This window comes from Poecilia reticulata, linkage group LG1 (assembly GCF_000633615.1).
Source record: "Poecilia reticulata strain Guanapo linkage group LG1, Guppy_female_1.0+MT, whole genome shotgun sequence".
NCBI classification, from domain to species: domain Eukaryota; kingdom Metazoa; phylum Chordata; class Actinopteri; order Cyprinodontiformes; family Poeciliidae; genus Poecilia; species Poecilia reticulata.
In genome coordinates, this window is record NC_024331.1 from 23,534,179 (window position 1) to 23,556,664 (window position 22,486).

A 22,486-nucleotide genomic window follows, 5' to 3' on the forward strand; every position below is an offset into this window, starting at 1 on the left:
ATATATATTTTTTTTTTTTTTTTTGTAAAGAAATGCAGTGTTTTGTAGAGGTTTTTCCACATGTTATGTTAAAACCACAAACTGGTTTTAACATAAAAACCAGTTGTGTTCAATTTGGAAACTAAAACAAGAGTTTCAAAATGTTCAGCGAAGTAAAAAAAATGTTGCGTGCTCATGTTTGTTTTTTAAAAGCAGTGTGCAATTAATTTAAGTAATTTTAATAAACTATTTTTCTTTTAGATACCAGTGGATTAATCCAGTCTTTCTAAAAAAGACTTTGAAGAGCCAGAGTTTGGCAGACAATAAAACACGTCTCCACATTTTCGTGACTGAACTTTTTTTTTTTTTCTTTTTTCCTAAGTACGAAAAACTGAAGTGGAATAGCTAGTGCATTGCTCCAACATATTCATGCCCTGCAGGAGTCACATCAGGCTCTGTGTGTCTCTGCAGAAACGCGTGTGCATGTCTGGCAGCCTCTCTCTGTTCTTGGACTCTTTGCTGTGTGCTCTGGCTCCTCTGATGTGCCTCACAACACAGATACCTGAGCTGACCAGCTGCACAGAGCACACATTGGTGAGCAGGGCTGCAAGCTCACACCTTTACATGAACATGCTTTACACCGTGCAGGAAAATTTTATTACAAATTGAGGGGACATTTCTAACCCGTTTTTCTCTTTCAGGCCTCCACTCTGGAAAACGTTGCTTATGTGATGCCTGGGCTTTAGAGATGAAGGTGGAAGACTCAGTCGATTCTTCACCAAGATGATCCATGGACAAATATGTAAAAAATTATTATTTTTATTTTGAAATGTGTTAATGTAGTCATTTAAGTTTAGTATCAACATTTATTGCATTGTTTTTGTTGTGTGATTAAACGACTTGTCTGGGCATGAAGTGGTGTAGGTGTTTTTCATTTCACAAGGAGATCCTGTTTCACTGGGAAAAGGATGTGACATCATGGTTCAGGTTTAACATGCTTTCAGTGCTTGGAAATTAACCCATCATATTCTTATGATTAAAATTAATTTATTTAATCTTTGTGGATAATGTGTAAAATAAAATGTTATCCAAACAAAATGCTAATTATCTGACACATAATTGGCATCTTTAAAAGTGGTCGAGGTGTGAATAAACATTTTGAGAATTTCCAGCAAGACCCTTTCAAACTAGGACAAATAGCCAGTCATATTTGTTAGCACACCAGTAAAGACGGGCATAATCTTGCACTCAAAATATTGAACATCTATTTCCTCATTGAAGGAATGATCAGATGATGAAACTTTTTGAGCAAAATCACCCATCTCACAACTTTGATCTTTTATCAACCACTGAAACCTTTTTTGGGAGGAGTTTTTTTTGTGTGTGTGTAAACTTGTCCCATACTTGCAGTCTAACTGTGTGCACAAAGGTTTTAAAACAAACTTAATCTATACTCAAGTGTAGACAAAATTTTTTATTTTTTTAATTTTTTTATTCTGAGATTTCACTACTGCTGAACAATACATTTATTTTTAAGACTTTTTGAACATTAACAGTGGCTAGATTTTGGAGGTTACTAAATGGCTGCTTGTTGAACTAACTTTATTTTTTTTCCATTTAAAATGAACTTTTAAGTTAATTTTGGTCTGCATGTCATTCAACATGGTTCACTGAACAACTGTAAAAGTTTTGTCGCCCCCAAAAATACCAGAGGCTGACTGAAAGCAGTACGTTTGTGAACTTGTACCTGAAGCATTTTAGATGAAATATGTAAAACAAAAAATGCAAAGCACTTTTCCATTACTTCCTTTTTGATGAAAACAAGCAGAAGGTTGTGTTTGAACCGCTGTGTCCACGTGCTGTAAACCTGTCGGGTTTCTGACGTGCCCTCACACCAACCCATGCACGGAAACGGAACATTTTCTCACAGCTTAGTTTATTATCCATGGTAACTATAAAACCCTGAAGGAGATGTTCTCTGACAGACACCAGCAGTTCTGCTTCTTCCTGGGTGCGGCAGATGAAACTTAGTGATTCACATGTGTGGCAGGTTATACCATCTCTACGCCCCAAGCTGGAATGCTCTCCTCCCTGCAGACACAGAAACCTGTTGTGCACAAAAATACACAAATAACTGTGTTAGTGCATGAGTGGTCAGAGCTGGGAGTGGTGAGATGGTAAACTCAGCAGCAGAGTGCACCTTACCTGAGCTGGGAGCTTTCACTAGACTGCTGGGAAGCGACAAGCGCTGAAGCTAACTGGATGGAAATCTTCATTTATAGGAACGACTGAAGAGAGTGGAAACTGTGTGTGACTGCAGCTTTGTAGACATCAAATACACGAGTAAGAACATTGTTTTTTTTTTTCTTTTACATGCATGTGTTCTAAGGAGATAAAAGTTTTTAATGCACTGTTGAAGCTTTAGGAGCTAAAGATTGGTTTATGTGGAGCATAAGTTTCTGGGCCGTATTAGTTTTTTTATTTTGTTTCCAAGAATGTATTGTGGTCAGAGAAAATTTGGGTTCTGTCAAGATTTCTTAGAAAAGAAACAATAACAGTTGTTACATAAATTCCATGGCGTCTGTAATTCTTTCAAGGTTTACTTGTATGCTCTTTTTTTATGTATTTATTTAACCTTTATTTTAGGTCTCTCTTTTGAAATAGAGGTGGCTAAGGGGCATGCTGGTGTACAATTGACAGAATAATTAAAAGATACAGACAAAACATAATGGAATTCACATAAGTATACCCAAAATAAAAAAACTAAATGAACTACTAGTTTGTTCATAAATTGTAACACCAGTGCACAGTGTAACGATGTCACCAACAGTGTTTTGGAGTTTGTGTGTACTTTTACATTTGTAGTTGTTTAGCATTTGCATGCTAGGCTAAATGTCAAAGTCTGAGTAGAATGTAGCTGGACTGGACTGGGCAGGTGTGGCTTATCAAACATCGTGACATCAAACAGGTTGTGGCTTCAGCCTATTGGAGCAAAGGCTTTCACTGTTCTAGTTATCTTGTCACTTAAACCACTTATAGATTTGCAAATGAAGGAACAACAAGGAACTTCCTGTAGCCTTTTCAAAACCCCCTTCTTTCATCTCAGTTGTTGCATCCAACTGAGCAAGACATTTAACCCGCCTTTCCCCACTGGTGGTGGTGGTCAAGGCATAGTGATATTTACTCAAGTTGTATTTTAGGTTCCTCCTGTAATGTCTAAGCTAATTGTTTTTCATGTATGATCGTACTGTGGGGTCTAACACGTCACTACTTCCACTTACACTGAGCCAAACTCCATCCCTCTAAATGTGAGAGATATGGAAATGTCCTTAGAACAGATTTTAAATGAACAGTTCCACTCCCAACTCTGAAGTGTGCGGGGAGGGAAGAGGTAGACATCCAGTCACAAAATCCGTGATTTTATTCGTCGCCGTAGCACTATAACCAGTGAATTAGTTTATTATTTTTGCAGAGTCACTCCAAATCTTTTGGAAAGATATATATGCAGTTAAATGTTCAATAAATTTCGCTGGTCCAGTTCTTTCAAATTCAAAATCAGTAAATGGGCGGGTTACAATTGTTAAAATTTGCATCTTGAGAAATAACTGCTGACAAATATGTAACAATGTTAGTTTAAAATGGTCAAAAAATTACCTTTGAAAACAGTTTTACTCACCATAAATTGATTTAATTTGTTTTCCATTAATTCATTTGTTACCTCCTCTGGCATCAGATGATTTTATTAAGGTAATTGAAGGTGAACGCTGTAAATGATATGATATTCAGTATGAGTAACTGGGTTGGAACGTTGTAGTTGAAAACAAAATAACTAAACATTTGTGTACTATAAACTAAAGTTAACACAAATAGTGTTTAAAACAAATTGAGGGAAATATTCAAGCAGTAAGAAATGTTTTGTTGTGAATGTGAGCGTGCCATAAATCACTGAACTGTAAATAAATATTGCATATTTGACCTACCACTCCCTCATCCTTTACATCAGGCATGAGTGAATACTTGGGAGAAGGCTACAATGGATCCTCCGCCTCAGACCTACGTCTTCTTCTCTTGGGGAACATCGGGTGCGGGAAGACGTCATCGGGGGACACCATCCTGGGCCAGCTGTCTCCCATCTATTCCAACTCCTCCAGGAGCTGCGCACAGCGGCAGGGCGTCACCGAGGGCAGGAGTGTGACCATTGTGGAGGGGCCCAGATGGTACTGGGTCAGATCCAACATGGATGACGACGCCAAAAAAGAAACCGAACGGGCCATGACCTTGGTAGCGCCGGGTCCACACGCCGTTCTGCTGCTGGTGCCCGTTTCCCAGTTCACTGAGGTCTGCCGCTGTTTCGAAACGTTCGTTTTATTTCTTAATTCAAAAATGTTTTGCCCAGTTAAGATCACCTGCAACAATTGCCTTACACCAATTCGGGCAATGCACGGTCGAAGACTGTTGAGCATTCCCTTTTTTTACCTGCAGATGGAGGGTAGAGTTCCCGCAGAGCTGGAAAAGCTGTTTGGTACTGAAGTGATGGATCACACTCTGGTGTTACTGACATGTGGAGACTATTTGATGGGGAAATCAGCCGAGGTAAAAGAACATTAAATTTAAGCATGTAAATAAAAGAAAAAAAGAAAAGGGTGATCAGTGACTCATTCAGATACTCTGTCACTAGCACTTTCTTGTTTCCTCTTTGTCTTCTTTTTCTCTGCTAACTTACTTCCTCCTTCTACCAATCATGGATTCATTAAATATTTCCACACCTGTAAGTGGTTTCCTTTTACACCAATTAAGAAGAAATGCAAAGCACTGCAGGTCAAAATTCATTCAGGCCTAATTCGTCTACAGGAATACCTGCAGGGAGAAAACCCAGGCCTGAGGCAGGTCATCGAGCGCTGCGGAGGGAGGTACCACGTCTTTAACAACCGCCAGCGACAAGACAAACAGCAGGTTCAGGAACTACTGGAGAAGGTGAGCAGATGAATCAGAAAATGATTAGCTAATAGTTATCAGTGCAGAGACTGCTCAGGCATGCTGTCGCCGTGTCACCGTCACACAGTCAGCTGCCTGGAATGTGTGCCGTTTCATTTTGCATTGTTCAATACTGAAACTAGAATCCAAATGCAATCAGGTCTGGTTGGGTGATCATGTCATTCACCAGCAGCAGCACAGCTGGAGTTGTTGGTGAATATATTTGTTTTCTGGTTAAATGTTGTCATGGAGCTAAGGGAACAGAACATTAGCTTCTTTGTAAGGACTTGCGTGACGCAGCGTTAGACTTGTCTCCCAATCTGAGCTTGGATCTGTGAAGGATAACATCACGTGAGAGTTCAGTGGGTTCCAGTTGCAAGTTGAAAAACCAGCAAGATTTGAGATTTTTGTTGTTGTGCTGCTTTGAACAAAACAAGAAGGAAACAATGTGTTTGTGTGTTCAAACACCAAGGTAACATGTTCACAAATACAGATTAATCGTTTTGTGTACAATCTGTCAAAAGTATAAGTATATAAGTATCTGTCAAAAGTATAAGTTGTTTAGTTGTGAAGATTATAAGTCCTTTGTTATATCCTGGGAACACCGAATATGTATATAACATTAAAAAAAGGATTTTAAAAAATGTAGTTAAAGGGGTATCGCGTGTGTAGAGGCAGAGTGGACACCCATACACTTAGGCTATGGTCACAACTGTCCTCGGTTCGATTTCCAACCTTTAGACTCTTGCTGCTGCTGCTGCTGAATGTCTTCCCCCAAAGGCAAAAGTGCCAAAAAAGTTATCAAAATGCATGGGAATAACTTCAGCGGTAAGCAGCTGTCATTCTATACATCAACAGATCGATAACATGGTCCAGAGAAGCGGGGTATTTTACATGAAAACAGCCCAGGAGCGAGAGCTGGATAAACGGGTGCTGGAGCGAAAGCGAGAGCTGATGGAAAGTTTTCGAGCTCAGAAGGAGGAGAAGAAAAAGTCTGTGGTGGTGAACAGCGTCCCAGACACAGACGTCTTTGGCAGAGGAGAGGAAGCTGTCAGCACCGTGGAGAGGAGAAGAGAATACAACGATGAAGTAGAAGGACGAGCAGCTGAGACTCAAGTTTCTAACGGGCTTTATTCATCTCCGGCACCTGAGCAGCCCTCATGCTCAGAGCCACAAGAAGACACGCAGTTCACCAGGACACCCAGTTTCAGACTGAATGCAGGTAGGTGCTATAAAAGATTTTAACCCGATGTGACATCTTGGGTGATTGTGACACCTTGTTTCAGCATAGTAGGCCAACATTTTTTATTTTTACACAGATGAGTATCAAACTTGTCTGTTTTTCATTCTGTTTTGTAAAGTACATTTTCCCAGAGAAATCCTTCCATTGGCTTTAATAAAATACTGTATGTGGTGAAATAATTACAGCTCTTTCTGTTTCTTCCCTGTAGATGGAGCCATACTCTCACAGATCTCTGAGGCTAAATCAAAGCCTAAATTGATCTCCACTTGTAAGTCTGACAACTGTTGCTTAAAGTGGTGGAAAAGCATTCATGCCCATCGAATCTATTTAAAGTGTTTCATGTTTCAAGGCAGAATCTTAAATGTGTTTTATCAGAACATTAATGTCACTAAAGCTGAGGAAAATTACTTTTATGATTATTCTTTTTTTTATTTTACAAATGAATATGGAAATTTGGGGTTGCATTTGTTTTGTCCTGTTTTGTGGTTGTAATGAGACAAAATGCGTAAAAGTTTATGTTATAGCAATGTTTACATACTGTATGTCTATTTAATAGTGGGTGGTGTGGTGGCCTATTTCACATTGTGCTTTAAACAAGTAGATAAGAATTTTATAGGAGCAATAAATTGCAGCAGCCAACCAGTGATGGTCTTTTATGTATGTTGTAGATTTCAAGAAATGTTTTAATACCAATATATTTCTAAGGATGCACAGTAAGCAGATTGGTAAACATGTCCAATGATTTGTTTTCACAAACACCTTTATAGTTCTGTTACATCTGGATGACAGGAAATGAAATTTTTATTTGTAATGTCCTTTGTTTCTCTGTAATTTGATTTTCAGTTCATCACAGAATCAACAGCTTTGAAGAGAATTCCCCTGAGACATTGCCTGTCTCTCCTCCTTGTTCGCCTGTTTTCTCCTCCTCCTCATACTCCACACAAACCTTCGCCACCTCTCCTTTACCCATATCCCAGTCCTCGGCACCTCCTCCGTCTCCGCCTCCGTCTCTGCCGTCATCCACCCCTGAGGTTCGTCTGGTCTTGCTCGGTCGATCCGGGTCAGGGAAGAGCACAGCTGGCAACACCATCCTGGGACAGGCAATGTTTGAGTCCAATTCGGACAGCTTCGCAGCAGTCACTCAGACGTGCGAGAAAAAGAAGGCAATGGTTGACGGAAAAAGGGTTAGTAATCGCAACCAGGAGAGTCTAGTTTGCATGTGCATTTTCTGGATTCCATAAAAAAATCTCCCTGCAACTTCAAAACTGACTGAGTTTTTCTCGCCTGCAGGTGTCGGTGGTGGACACACCTGATTGGTTCAACTCAGAGCAGACTCCAGATGAAGTAAGAGCTCAGATCTCCTCATGCATTGCTCTGTCCAGCCCCGGTCCTCACGCCTTCCTTTTGTGCGTCCCGCTGGACCAGCCGGCAAAGACAGAGCTGCAGGCCCTCTCGGCACTTGCGAAGGTTTTTGGCCCAGAGGCGGTGCAGAAGCACACCGTGGTCCTCTTTACATATGCAGATCGACTGAGGGAAAGCGGCAAAGCAGGAGGCAAGAGCGTGGAGGAATACATCGCCAGCCAGAGGGGGGATTTGGTAAAGCTGGTGGAAAAGTGCACAGACAGGTTTCACGTGATGGAGAAGGGACAAGGTTTTAGGCAGAAAAAGAACGTGGCAGAGCTTTTGGAGAAGGTGGATCAGACGGTGAAGGAAGCTGGAGGACAGTGTTATTCCAGTCCTGCTTTTCAAGAGGCGGAGGACAGAGTGAGGCAGAGACAGCTGGAGATAGCAAGGGAAAAAAAGGGCATAAAGCAAGAGACGGCACTAAAATCTGGGCAGCTCAGCACCATGAGGCAGCCTCTGGCACAAATAAATGAGGAGATGACAGAGGATGAGATTGGGAACACAAGGGATGAGGCAGAGATGAGTGTAAGCAACACAAACATAGACAGCCTTCCGCCTTTTACTGCTTCCACCATGTCACCCTCACTCCTCTGTTCTATGATGGAGAAAATGGAGTCCAGTTCCAAAATGATAACCAAACTGTTGGGGAACAGCTCAGCGTTTTTAGGACAGGGAGCAAAACAGGTGAAGGGTAGTCCGGTGTGGGGAAAAGTTGGTAGTGGTGCCCAAAACGTCCAAAAGATGGTGGTGGACAGTTCTATGTGGGAAAAGATGGGAGCTACTGCGGGTCAAATATCCAAAGCCGTGGGTGACAGGGTTCCCCAAAAGGTTGTGGATGGTTCTGCGTGGGTGGGATCTGGGGCAAAAGCTGTGACTGCAAGTCCAATGTGGGGAAAAATGGGTTCAGGGGCCAAACTGGTGGCCAATAGCTCGAAGCATGTCGGAGCTGGGCTCGGAACCAGAGCAAAGAATCTGGCTAAGAGCCCCTTGTGGGGGCAGGTGGGTTCTGGTGCCAAAACTGGAGCTAAACTGATGGCAGATGGTTCAGTGAAGGTTGGAGCTGGGATCAGTGCTGGTGCAAAGAAGATGGCACAGAATCCCGTTTGGGGGAAGATGGGTTCTGGAGTCAAATCAAGGGCCAAAATGGTGAAAGAGAGCTCAGTCTGGGGAAAAATGGGAGATGCTGCCAAACAGGTGCCGAAGACTGTCATCATTGGTGCAATCCTGGGTCTGGTTCTTGGTGTGATTTTGGCCGGCGTGATAGGTGGGGCTGTCGGGACAGCTGCTGGATCTGGAGTTAGTGAGGTGGTCCGGCGCAAATTCAGCAAGGAAAATGCATCAGATGGAACCAGAAACAGTCAGACGCCAGTGAGCAGCAGCATCGGTGGCACGCAACTCAAGAAAACAAAATAAAAGACTGGAATGGACTATTCATGCTAAATTTACAGCAGTGGAAAATTATCCATTGGGATCATCATCTTATGAATAACTGCTTCATCGATGATTTTTCTGGCATCTATGCTTTGTCTTATTTTATTTCGGTTCAGCTTTGTCCCAATATTTGTACATAGTGAAATCTGTGCATGTTGGTAATTAAAGTAGATTGATATTCAGGTTTTTGTGTATATATTTTCAAAAAATCACATGTTCATTGAAAACTAAGTTTACCTAAAACGGTTTGTTTTTGAAAATAAGTATCTAATTCTGATCTTGATAATAGAAAAAAAAAATATTTTGTGAGCAAAATTAAAATCTTACAATTATTTACAAAATTTGTGTCTATTTTTCAGAGGCCAAATATCTTATAGTAAAGGAAAAGTAATTTATTCCATCATACTTAAAAAAAAAAAGACATTCTTTGTGCATTGATCCTATGGTTCTCAAACTGTGGTGCAAGCACCACTGGTGGTTCCTACACCACTGATAAGAATAATAACACTATATTATTGCAACTATGACCATGAGATAAACATTTGGGAACCATTTTTAACTTGAAAGTCATGGCATTTGGATTAAAATTTTTTTTTTTTCATATTTGTAACTTGAATATAGAAATACAATGCACCATTCTTTAACCAAACATTCAGTAGTCCCGGTACACTGTCCCTTCCCGTAAACCTAACCATTACCACCAGTACATGGCTAAACCTAAACATAACCCAAACTCAATTCACATCTGAGTCCTGAACCTAACCCCTAACCTAAAAACAGCACTTCTTCTCATGGGACACAGGCTTTGGGTCCCATAAGGAGAAGTCAGTCCTCACAAAGTAGTTTTTGCTGGAAAAATGGGCCTTACACACACATGCACACACATTAAAAACAAAAATAGGGGATTTTGGCATTTGAGGTGTTTTAGAATGGCAGCTCTAATCTTCAGTGTCTGAACAGTAGGCATGCTTTACAAACATGACGGGGCCTTTGCATGGTGTCAGGAAATTTATTCTTTTCACCAGTTTGGTACGTCATTGAAACTGTGAAATATGTGGCAATGATGGTCAGTTTTATCACAGAAATGTTAGGAGCTTTCTGCTGTGTCATTCTAAAACCCCGAAGCAGCTATTTTGTTAACGCAATATCCGAAAAGAGGCGTCCTCATTTGCATGCTGCAGTCCTGCCTGTGCTACCAAAATATAACTGGCAGGTTAGTCGGCGCTTGGCAGAGGAAATGAGGCTAGAGGTGCAGTATTTGTCTGGCATGGAGGAGAACGGGTGGGAGCAAAACGCATTATCTCTGCGTCCCAGGCTGGCATGTGTGACCCTGCGTGACCCCTGTATCAGGAGGAGAGAGGGTTAACACACCAGCTGTCAAAAGGGACAGCTCAGGATTTTTGAAAAAGTTTAAAGACAGTTCTAACATCCTACATGGAGTAGATAGCTCTCTTGGTGTCTTTCGTTTAGTATAAATCCAGTTAAGTTGGACCTAAAGAGGCAAAGACGAAAGTGGACGTTTAGTGTCAAAAACACCAAAGAGATTCTGATAAATTCTGTCTTATAAACTTTTGAAGTATTGTCTTGTTTGCTTTAAGTGGTTATTGAGAAAGAGGCCAGTGACAATTTACAAAAAATTGAAGCAGGTGTGAAATGTGTTTACTGATAATGACACATCATAATGAGTCTCCATTTCTCATGTAAATAATTGAAAGCTTCTATGTAGAAAAACAAACACTAACAAAAAAAAAACACCTAATGCAAACAGCTTAAAGGTTTGCATAAACCATTGTAAAGTTTGAGGAATAAAATAGTTTTAAGATGTTGTCTTCTTGGTCTCTCAAATTATCCGTTAGCTTTGTCCTCTGGGGATTTATATTTATATTAAATTTAGACATCACGTGAATTAGCTACTGCAGGTAGGATGTTAACTGCTTGTAACCTTTAAATTGCTTTAAAAAAAAAACTTGATCTATCCCTTAAGGTTTCAAGCTAAAAAGATAACCTAAGCTAAATAAATTCAACAAATGCAGGTTGGTGAAATTTCCTGATAGCATCTTTTATAGTTATTAAATTAAGCCAGCGTGCATATAGCATTTAAAACTTAAAGCCTCAGAATTATGCTGAGTTCAACTCGTTACGGCACATAAATCTAATCTCAAAGTTGCTTTTGTTTTGTATGTTGAGAAGCCTTTAAACTCAGACAAATTGTGCGAGTGTGTCTGAGATTGCAGCCCCCTTCTGTGGCATCTGAAAGAAGCAGGGTGGGGACGGAGCAACTTGGCACAGAAAAGCCGACAGATGCAGCCGTAGCAGCGTTGTGAAAGCTGCCCTTCCTGTTGTGTGATCCTGAAACTGGCTGCACAGGGTTTCCCAGAGCATCCTGGTGGTTTTTTAAATTTATTTATTTGGGCCTACCTTTCTCTCACTCAGTGATCACTGCCCCTCATGCCCGAAAACCTCTCATCGAACACACACTCACACGCAACCACCACCCCCGCCCTCCTTCAGGAAGCTTGTTGGCCATCAATGAGACAGCACTAACTGTAGCCGTTTCCTGGCCACTTGATAGAGCCACAGCTGAACCTCGCCCCGCAGCTTTTCGCTTTCCTCCTCCTCCACGCTGAACCCCATCTTTAACCACATCCCACATCCATCCTGACCTTTTTCAACCTCAACCGCACAGCCAAAACTGCCGCTCTCATAAATCTATGACCCTGCTGTGCAAAAGCACCCGTGGAGCAGGAAGCTTTATGGGTATTTTCTGAAAATTCCAGCTAAATCTTCATGGTGTTACAATAAACTTAGAAACACAAGAACACGTTGTCTGTGTTAAAAAAAATATGTTGAAGAGAAGGAATGTCTAGCCGTAGTATCTATATGTCATTTAATCAAACAGTTGTTGCTTTTTTGCAGTCAAATCTCACAGATTTCAGTTTACGGAACTTTGTTTTTTTTTTTTGGGAGGCCGAATGTTCCCTGAACTGAGCACAGCAAAAACATTTGGATGTGTTGAGAAATAGTGCTGACTGTGAGTTGTCTTCGGAGAGCAGTAAGAGGATGTCAAATAAGGAACAGCAGAGTAAAACACACTTTATTATTGTCTGTTAGAAGTTGTGTCACAACTTCAGGGTGGAACCATGGACCCGCTTCTTTTCAACAAGGACAGGAGGAACACAGAACACAGTGTGAAGCATGCCATGAGCTTTTCTGCTGGTGCGATGAAGATTGTAACTGTACACGTAAACATCTACGATGCAGACAGGAACGAAAAACATTTTTGAGAGCTAAAGCCATGTTTGCCATATTTTCTCAAAATAAATCAATTCCAAAAGAGGCAAGAAGTTACTGGAATCTATGCTGCCATTTCTGGATGTAAGGTGGCAGTTCCTTCCAAAAGTATTTTAACATTTTCACAGCCTCAAGTGTCCAGGCATTTTCAAGTAGCATCCTAAGACAGAATATTGCAAAGTATTGCATATGTGAAGAGGAGGGAAAATGATTTTCAAAATATTCTATGAATAAAACATTCTGAAAAATGTAGCAAGCAATCTATTCATCCTGTGAGAAAGTAGTTTCTTTAACTATCTTTTACTGTAAGCTTTTTTTTTTAATTTATTACCAATTTCTTTTTCGCAAAATAGCTCAAGCTCATTCAGAATGGACAGAGAGCATCTGTGAGCATCAATTAACAATTCTTGAGTCAGATTTTTATCTATGAAAGATCTGGACTTTGACTTAGCCGTTCCAATACTGTCTGCAGGGTGAACCCTCAGCCCCAGTCAGGAATCTTTTACCGCCTATAACAGGTTTTCTTCTAGGATTAAGTTGTTTAGATTAATTTATCTTCCCATCAACTCTAACCAGGTCCCTGCTGAAGAAAAAAAAACAAAACATCCCCACGGCGTGACGGTGACACCGCCATGTTTTATCATGTGTGTGTTCAAGGTGCTTTACTTCTCCACAGCTTTCTCCTTGGCATGTTTGCTGTATTCGTGGGTCTTAATGATGCTGTTTGTTCGCTAACAAACATCTGAGGAACAGTTGTATTCATGCTGTCTTCTGAAGGCAGATCATTATATTGTATTTTATTCAAGGATATGGGAAATAAAGAGTCTGAATGCAAATATTATGCTACACTTTTGAAACTTCAACTCCTCGGTTATGTGCTGCTTCTTGTTGATTTATAATGAATCCCCATAAAACACATTGGTGTAGAATGGATGTGATGCCATATGAAATAGGGATGTGTTTACTTTTGTAGTGAACTATAGCTTGCTCCAGATTATTGGGTTGCAATATATTTTGACTGTTCTGTTAAATTTCATGCCTAAACCTTCCGCTAAGGTTTATTTCATGCGTGACACTTCAAAATCAACGTTTGCACGTTACCACAGAAACACAGGCTATTAAAAGTATGAAATACCACCAAAATGGACATTTTATTCACACTACTTAGAAGCAGATTTTCAAAAACTGGATAAAAAAAGTATTACTCTTGGCAGCTCCTGGTTTGTTACATGTTATACTTTCCACCCAGTGCCTCTGCAGGTCTTTCAAAGTCACCGCTCATCATTTGTAGCAGCAACCATCCTAATCTGACCTTTAACTTTTCCCAGAATGTCGTGCGTTACCAAAGAGGTCTTTGCCCCAAAGCTCTCCTCGCTGTCCGTGTCTCCGTAGCAGCTGGACGTTGCTGGAGAGTTCACCAATGCGATGACTGAGTCGGTTGAATCTCTGTGGGCCGACGCCACAGCAGCGGGACGGACTGCTGCGGGCGGCGTGTCCCTCTGAAACAGAGTCCTCTGACTGGTACCGTCCAGCCCAGCAGCCCTGCTGTCATCATCTGCTCGGTCCTCGGCGGAGTTCCTGCTCTTGTCCTGAGCCTGGTCGTTGAGCAGCGTGACCAGGAAGTTGATGTACTTCACGGCCAGACGCAGGATTTCGTTCTTGCTGAGCTTCTTGTCGGGCGGGTGCGTAGGAATCAGTTTCCTGAGCTCGGAGAAAGCTCCGTTCACGTTCTGCTGCCGCCAGCGCTCGCGACTGTTGGTGAACACCCGGCGGGCAAGTTTCTGAGGAGGGCCTGACAGAAACGCATGAATTAAACGCGTTAATTAACAAGACATTGCTTGCGTTTTTCAAATTATGTGTAAGTGGTATGAGAAGACAACGTTGGTTATTATTCATAAGCAGGCACAATGAACAACTTGTTAAATTTCCCACTCTGAGCAAATGGTAGCTTTCTGCGCTAATGCAGTTTGATCAAATTGTAGCGACTCCACAAATATTTTTGCAAATGATATCCATAAAAAAAAAAAAAAGAAAATTAAAAACAATACATTTAAAATACATGCATTTGAAGTTAGTGCTTCAAATGCAGGAAAAACTAAAAATCATTCTTTATATTTTTGTCTACATAACTGCTAAATCATTCGTAAGCTAAATTTGTAACTACTTGCTTTCAAAGTGTTTTATGTTTAAAGATACTATTAAACTGGTTTTAAATGGCATTGAGTAGTACAGGAAAACACCCTCAAATTTAAAGTCTTTCAATTAATTACCCAATGCTTTCCTAAATTATTCATCAGAATTTGAGTCTTATATTAAATCCAGGACTTTTTACATGTATCATTCATGCACTTACTATTATTGAGGTAACATTGCTGTCTTTGTTTGTTTGTTTCAGTTTTTTCCTTTACAAATTAAGGTCCTTGCTTTCTGATAATGAAAACAACAGCAATGTGAATGTGAATACTTGCTTAAAAGTTATTTTTGAAAAACTAGTTTAACTTGGACAAATGAACGCATATTCATATTCTTCTCTTCACCTCAACCATAAAAAGCACAGAGCATTTTCTGATATTATTACTGCAATATTTAAACTAAAAGAAAAATATTAAATTAGGTTATAAAACTATATCAAATGAAGCCTTTCCACTTCTACGATTTTTCATGGACCGTACACATTTTTTTCAATTTAAGTTGAAGCTTAATACACTCTAAAGTCATGGATATTAAAAAGTACCATTAACTAAAGTCACTTCAACACTGAAGTCAGGCCTGTTGCTGAAAATGTAACACTGTAAAGTAACTCTGTAGGAGGGATTTTCTTCTGCTTGTGCAGTGGCGGTGAGATGCTTTGAGAAATCTTGACCCACTCAGCTGTTCTAGCCTCATCAGGTCAGGAACCGAAGCGTTTTTATTTTTAGAAAATGCTTTATTGCTTTGATCCCTTTTGCATCTGCTTTGAGGCTGACGTAAAAAAGGTTGGTGGATGGTGGGTGCAGCAGATTGAGACAGAAAATGGCCAAAATAATGATAGATGAATAAATAAATTGTTTTGTGAATTTCTCCCGTAATGCATAAATTTATCTCATAAGAAAACAAGTTTCATGAGTTCACTTTGTTTTTGTTTTTTTATTTCATTAATGCCATTTCTGTAGAGATTCAACAGGAATAAGCAGGGATAATGTTAACAATATATTATATGACATTTCATTTGTAACTTAAGGACCAGGTTCTCATAATATGTGCAATGGAGGTAATTTCTGAAAAGAAAATGCAAATTACTATTTCCAAATCTTTACTGAAACTCACATTCGTTGATCTCCATCTCAAAATGAGAAGAGGGCCTCCTCTTAATGCTGATGTTGTTGTTGACACTATAGCTTCCTCCTGATGGTCCCAGGTAGGAACTAAGAAATTAAAATACACATTAAACAATAAGCAACATAAATTATATGCAACAGAGGTAAAAAAAACAAAAAAACAGTTGGGATCTTTCACCACCTGTAATTTTAGGTGCTGCTACATAAAGAGAGTGTAGTGAAGAGGCATTAATAAAGTTTGTTTAAAATTATTGTGACGGCATTTATTAAGATGTCCCTCTCAGCTCTCAAAACTCTTGGCTTTCAGATGATTTTTCTTCTACATGTTCAACTATTTAAACTAATAAAAAGAGTGGCAACTGCCTTATTCCCCACAAAATAGTCCACAGTGAAAAATAATCTACTTTCTTAATTAGTCGGCAGCAAAATTGTGTCATGTTTCTGGCCCGTCTGCCTGCTATGTTTCTCTCCTCTGTACTCCTCATCAAGCTCATCTGGTTCACCTGCATGCTGCTGCGCTGGAGCACAATCAGGCTCATGTCTTCCACCTGTTCTCCAGCAGTTATATTCAGCTCTCAGGCAGGCAGACGGTGCCAGATTTTTGAAAGCCATCGAGTGAGTAGATATCCAGCGTTCTTCCTGACCTGACCACGATCACGAACACATTTTTGACCCTTGGATTTTCCTGCCTTGCCTTGCCCACGTCGGATTCTTCACTGGCTTCTGTTTTCTGGTCTCGACCCTGTTTCTGCCTTTTGACCTCTGCCTCCTGCCTCGCCCTTGGATATTGTCTGCCTGAGATTGCCTGCTAGTACTGGACCCTTTTTCCGTGACCTGACCACTGCTCTTCGCCCAACCCTCAGATACGTTTGTCTGGTCCTGTCTGCCCTAAACCCTGTGCCTCCCAGTCCTGTGCCACTTGTCTTTTCCACTGTGCTACCTGGATCCCTCATCCCCCACAACCCCAGGAAGGTTAGTGATCTTTTCCCTTACAGACTTTTGGCCTTCCCCTCCTACCTACAACCCTCTAACCTGATTCTCTGTCCTCAGAGGTTCCTGCTCCTGGCTCGTGGTTCCCCGTCCCTATACCCGGTTCTCAATAAAGACCTTATTGATTTTTACTCTGTGTCTGACTGAAATTTCGGGTCCTCAGGTCTGAACATTACAAATTGAGGAAATCGTCCTTTGTGGAACAGAAACTAACGTAACAGGAGAGCTTTAAACTGAAGGACCAAACAGCTGCCCCAGTACAACTTGAAGAGGTGTGCTGCCTTTCCTCTGTGCAGTTCAGGCTCCTGTCAATCACAGCGGGACACTGTGAAATCCCGGCAGTTTGAGTTTTTACGCAAGACAGAAATTTGCCATTGTTAGTGAGCGTGTTTGTCATTAAAGCTCACATCTCAGGAAGTTGCTCTCAACTGGTGTTCATAATGTTGGGTACTGCTGTTTCTTTCTAAGTTGTCTTTTTGTGTGTCGTTATTGAAGGTGTATTTAATAAATGCATAATTTACAAGTTGAAGCAGCTTTCAGAGTTTCAGGCTTGATTTATCTGTGATCAAACATCCTGGCTATATCATTCATTTCTATACTTGACTGGATTGTCAGAAAGAGGCTGTTTTGCTGTACAATTTGTAGTAGACATAAGAGATAAACACAAAAATATACAACTTGCAAGAGTAGAGAAAACAGAAAAGTGGCAGAAATGATGCATGTAAATTTTCCTAGTCTTTAATAAGAATCTGGAAAATGTTGTGCAGATTTGCGCTGAGCTTCCATCGCTCTGATACTCCTGGCTGAAGTAGAGTAGGTGAATTAGTGAGTCCACCTGTTTTAAAATTACTGTTAGTTAGTATGAATCCAGCGGTTCTGAGAAGGCCTAGGAAGTTTGTTGAAGATTATTACAGCACCACGATGAAGACACGGAGCAGACAAGTTGAAGTTGTTGAGAGTTTTTAAAGCGGCGTTAAGTTCTGAAATAATATCCCAGACTTGAACATCTCTCGGAGCTCTGTTTAATCCATCAGGCTGCTGTCAGTCATGCACTCTACAAATCTGCTCTTTATGGGAAAGTGGAAAGAATAAAGCCGTTGTTGAAAGAAAGCCATGCAGGGGAGGCAACAAACGTGTGGAAGAGCGTGTTCTGCTTGATGAGACCAAAATAGAATATTTTTGATCAACATGCAAAAACTGGTATGCATGTGTGTGTGTGTGCGTGTGTGCGTGTGCGTGTGTGCGTGTGTGTGTGTGTGTGTGTGTGTGTGTGTAGTGGAAAACTAACTGCACATTGACCTGAACACTTCATCCTACCGCGGAACGAGGTGTCGGTCTCAGAGACATCGAGTTCCTGTAAAACTAACAACCCACCTGTTTAAAGCTGCTTTGAACTATTATAAATGGAACACTGACCAAAATATTTGATGTGTACTGATGGTTTTAACAATGGCGCTTGACAAAATGTAATGTGTGTTACTCTAACTATAACTGTTGACTATATGATGTGGAGATTATGTTTTTATGCGCTTTGAAATGCACAGATAACTGCTACACAAGTAAATTTGATTGATTGATTGATCATGCTGTGATCGATAATGTTTTAAATCACGGCGTGTTTATATGCAAGCATCATCCTGTCCAGACTATATCTGTCTAATCGGACTGATGTCGAGCTCTCTGGAAGTGAAAGACTAACTCTGATGTGCAATGTGCCGAATCTGAGGTGGTAATGAGGCAAAAAAGTTGGGAGTGACATACAGTACATAAATGCAAAAGTCAAATCTCACCTGGTGAGGAATGGGTGTGTGGGGAGATACTGCTGAGCCAGGAGGGGCCCAGAAGGGCCAGTGGAGGGGCCTCCAGGACTTCCAGATAATCCTGACGCTCCAGGACTGATCATGGTCAAACAGGTCTGCTGGCTGCGCCGAATGTCCCTGTGGGGTCCGGGGATGAGGCTGGGAATTGGGTGGAGGGCAGTCAAAGGGGTGTTGGGGAGAGGCAGAGGGGGCTTGCTGTGACCGAGGCTGATGACTGGAATGTGTGGAGGAAGAGGAGACAGTGAGGATGATGAGGGGACAGCTGAGGTGGAAGCTGCAGGCGGAAGGGGGCACGGAGACGTCTTGGCTGGAGCGGGGAGGAGCGGCGGTGGGGAAGAAAGAGTCGGGGATCCGTCTGTAGATGCGGGAGCATTAGAGGCAATGCTTTTTGATCCCTCAAGTTTTCCCATCTCGTCATCTTGAGCCGTCTCCCTGAGAGCAGACTCAGGCGGGTCATATGCACCTGCTTGGTGACTGGTTAACACCGTTGTCAGGATGATGGGAGATCGAATCGCGGCCGGAGCAGAGATGTTCATATGTTCTTTTAGCTCAGCTTTATTTACGGGTTGTGGGCTTCTAGTGGGATCCAAGGACGTTGAAGGACTGTGCGGCTCCACGGATGCAGAGGACTGTGAAGAGGTAGAAGACGAGGGAGAGGAAGAGGAGGTGGGACGAAGGAGGTCAGGCGGGGAGGCAGGTGGAGCAGAATGTTTCAGTTTTTCCATCATGGTGCTGATGTCTTTGGAGTAAAGAATCGCTTATCAGCCTCGTTCTTCTTTCAGAAAGTGCTCCTCTTTGAGATAAACTGATGGTGTCATGTTCATCAATAAGAGTCCGGAAAGGTGACTTCTTGTCCTAACCCTAACTCCTCCAATTTGTTTCCAGGTTTTGTTAATCTGTTAAAGGTAGGGCTTCCTCTAACCAACCTGAAACCCATCCAATCTGATTGGTGTTCCAATGTCAGCAAGATGCTCTTTTGTGTCTGAGTTGTTGTAGCTTCTTGTGTCTGATGACTTCCTGGTCACTCTGAGGTAACAAATGCATTGCAGTCCTCACAGTGCTGAACGAACTGGACTCGCGTCTTTACAACTGGATCCGGTGACGGCATACAGCAGAGTTTGATCTAAATTTAAATGTATGTGTCTGTAATTTTCTTACAGTACATCCTGAGTGGCAAAGTTTATGTTCTCAACAAATCCCCAGTGACTGCTTTTCTTAAGTCTGTTTAGCTGTCTGTAGCGTGTGTGTGTGTGTGTTGTCTGAGGATGTGACTCAAAATCTCTGGAAGGATTCGAAATGACCCAGATCCTTGAAGATTGGACTGGTATCAAAGAATCTGCCGAACAAAAGAGAGAATTAAAAACAATGGTAAGATACCCTTTTCATAAGCTTGAAAGGTCAGCTCTAGTGTTGCTGTTACTAAAACTGTCATCGAAATCACTTTGTTTTTCCTATCATGCATTGATTGTGGTGAGCCTTTTTTTTTTGCTGAATACTGAGGAAAATAGTTGTTCTACTATAAGGAGAAACAGTCATTCCCTCCACCCCACCCCTGCAGAGCGAAGTACTTCTAATTTACAGGTTTTGCAATAGCAATTGTTCCTGTTTTGTCTTTTCTGGTCATCGTGACTTTAGTTTTGAGCAGTTCCGTCTTTCTCTGAGTTGTCTAGGGACGACTCCTGCAAGTGAATTCAAATGAAATCTCTTTGCGGCGCCGTTAAATTTAAACTCCGTGCAAAAATATATATTGGTTAAAACGAACTTGGTGGAAGCTGCGCATGCAGAGCTCTGATAATAATCTCCCTGCACTGTAAATAACCGAAACCGGGTTGCTCTCATCATTTAGCTTGTTTTGTATTGCAATTCAACAGAGCACTATTAAAATGAATGCTTGTCTTCTTTTTGGTGTTCTATATTTTTCTTTTTCTTTCTTTTATTTTTGCATTTAATTATAAATATTAGTTTATTGTCTATGATAAATATTAATTTTGGAATGATGATCAGAGAAAAAATGAAAAACAGTGCAACTTTAAAGCAAAAAACATAATTTTAAAGAAAAAAATCAAGATATTTTTAACAACAGAAATTCTCTCTTACAAACCATAATATTTTCATCGCAACAGTATTTCCCTGGAAGTCTTTTTGAACGTCCCACCTGTACCATATGGTGCGCTGAACACAACTCAATACTTCAAAAACAAACTGCAGACTTATTTCAATTCTGACTACAAATGTAAAAATTCAAAAGGCAGCCAAAGTAATCTGATTACTTACTGACACATGGCGTGTGGTTCCTCGTCTGCCTGTCACGTAAAATCCGTCAGAGTCGAAATGATCTGAGAAGGAGCATGTTGAATGTGCGCAGCACTTAAACGGCGTCTCCCTCCTCCCTCTGCTCAGCCGCACTCCATGCAATCCTGTCAGCGTCCGCCTGTCAGTGTCTGAGGTCAGAACTGGAGCCAAACTGTCTGACATTACTCAAAAAGTGCCTTCCTACAGATGTGAATCCCCTTCAGAACTACAAATGATATACAAGTGTTAATGTTGTAAAGAAACAGCTGAAGAGAAACAGACTTAACCTGAGGTCTCCGTTGAAGCATAAATATTTCTTTTTTTTTTTTTTTTGACAAAGATGAACTCAAAGCATGAAGATTGACAGCTCTGGTCTCTCCTTCCCCCCACTTTCTGTCCCTGTGTCACCCTCACCTATCTGTCTTTCGCCGTTCTGTCTATCCCAATCCCACTTCTTCGCCAAAAAGACACAATGATTTAGTTGGTTGCCAGAGTTCTGGCACTGGCAAAGGAGAGGTGGAGAGGTGGGAGAGCGAGGAGAGGGGGGAGAGAAAGGGAGCCATGTTGCAAGGAGAGTTTTCCGCTCCCTGCTGGACAAGAGGATGTGCTAGTACAATGTGGTGGCTGCTGATAAGAGCCTCAAAAGCTGCCTGTGGTCTACAGATAAGGAACCACCACTCCTCCTATACCCCCCAACCCCCCAACACCAGTGCACACGCACACGCATGCACACAAAAACACACGCACCCCTACATGCATGTATGCACACAAACACGGTGCTGGACTGGTCAGTCCCAGACTTTGGAAGGAGTTGGGCTGTTCGAGCATGTGCTGCTGTATGTGCTATTGCACGGACATCACATTATAGTAAATAGAGACTGTAACGTTTAAAACATTCAAAGTCGGAAAAACAGTTATGAAAAGTTCATCTGGATGTGTGAACATATCTGGATGCGACATATCTCTTATTTATTCTAAAGGTTATTCTAAATAAAGAGGAATGACTTATTTTGTGAAAGTATGATACAGTCATTATACATATTCATTTCAAATCAGAAACCAGTTCCTTTCAAATGCTAGTTAAAATCAATCAAATGGAGAACATGATCTTTTTCTCTTTTCTTTTTTTATTCCTTACAACAATGTAGCTCTGAGTCATTGGGGGGTATCCTCTTCTACATCCAGAGATTTACTCTTTGTGTCATTCTTCTTCATAAAATACATCTAGCTTTGTCAGATTAGATGGACAGCATGCCTTTGAACAGTTTCTTAGTTGAAATTTCAGGACTGGATTTTGGCATTGATGTGAACTATTATGGTTTTGGTTGTAAGTTCAGTCTGGAAGGTGAACCTCCATCCTATAGCTCAAGTCTTTGTCTAAATTCTTGAAGAAAACCAAACTCACAGTTTATTTTTTTTTTTCTGCACTTTGCATGTTGACTTGAAATTTCAATTTTTATTTTCATTTGACCACAGTACTTTCTTCCACATGTTTGAGTTATTCCCTACATGGATTGCGGCGAGCTGCAAACAACACTAATTCAAATCAGCCCACTTGTGGATTTTTCTTCATAGAGCACATCTAAAACTCTAAAACAGTACAAAGAAAATGCAGCTGAAATACCCGGATGCAATGCTACTTGACATGCTACTGGCTAGGAACCCCATTTATTTTCCTTGGCGCTGATTGGCTGAACTTAAGAATAAGGAAGGCTTCTGCTGTAGAGTTTAGTCGGTTTCTACTG

General features: G+C 41.1%; 3 protein-coding genes and 1 long non-coding RNA gene across 8 annotated transcripts in view; 3 read left to right on the top strand and 1 right to left on the bottom strand.

Moving 5' to 3' along the window:
- Window positions 1-898, top strand: part of hmgxb4b (HMG box domain containing 4b) — a 3,205-nt gene extending 2,307 nt beyond the window's left edge. For 3 of the 4 annotated variants that reach the window (XM_008415456.2, XM_008415448.2, XM_008415464.2), the window contains 2 exons: window positions 451-573; window positions 681-898. In XM_008415456.2, the coding sequence (XP_008413678.1) occupies window positions 451-573; window positions 681-725 (168 nt within the window). In that variant the 3' untranslated portion in view covers window positions 726-898. Of the gene's footprint in view, window positions 1-240; window positions 321-450; window positions 574-680 lie in introns of those variants that run through there. The other variant, XM_008415473.2, reaches the window with a different exon arrangement.
- Window positions 899-2,138: 1,240 nt separating this feature from the next.
- On the top strand, window positions 2,139-9,229 carry LOC103468376 (GTPase IMAP family member 8). 2 transcript variants are annotated; one of them, XM_008415428.1, is made up of 8 exons: window positions 2,139-2,322; window positions 3,983-4,317; window positions 4,462-4,572; window positions 4,831-4,953; window positions 5,812-6,175; window positions 6,405-6,464; window positions 7,040-7,380; window positions 7,487-9,229. In XM_008415428.1, the coding sequence occupies exons 2-8, from the start codon at window positions 3,985-3,987 to the stop codon at window positions 9,011-9,013; spliced, it is 2,859 nt and encodes a 952-aa protein (XP_008413650.1). In that variant the 5' UTR covers window positions 2,139-2,322; window positions 3,983-3,984; the 3' UTR covers window positions 9,014-9,229. The 2 variants fall into 2 exon arrangements, with proteins under 2 accessions (XP_008413650.1, XP_008413658.1); XM_008415436.1 differs by lacking the exon at window positions 2,139-2,322 and having other exon boundaries at window positions 4,250-4,337.
- Window positions 9,230-12,099: 2,870 nt separating this feature from the next.
- lyl1 (LYL1 basic helix-loop-helix family member) lies at window positions 12,100-21,310 on the bottom strand. Its single transcript, XM_008415418.2, has 4 exons — window positions 20,724-21,310; window positions 18,420-19,785; window positions 15,629-15,726; window positions 12,100-14,114 (listed from the first exon to the last, which is right to left on the bottom strand). Exons 2-4 carry the CDS (start codon window positions 19,175-19,177, stop codon window positions 13,594-13,596), a joined length of 1,377 nt encoding a protein of 458 aa, XP_008413640.1. The 5' UTR covers window positions 19,178-19,785; window positions 20,724-21,310; the 3' UTR covers window positions 12,100-13,593.
- LOC103468364 (uncharacterized) lies at window positions 16,050-16,806 on the top strand. The gene is made up of 2 exons (XR_534207.2): window positions 16,050-16,611; window positions 16,690-16,806. It is a non-coding gene; the product is annotated as an uncharacterized LOC103468364 (long non-coding RNA).
- Window positions 21,311-22,486: the final 1,176 nt, after the last annotated feature.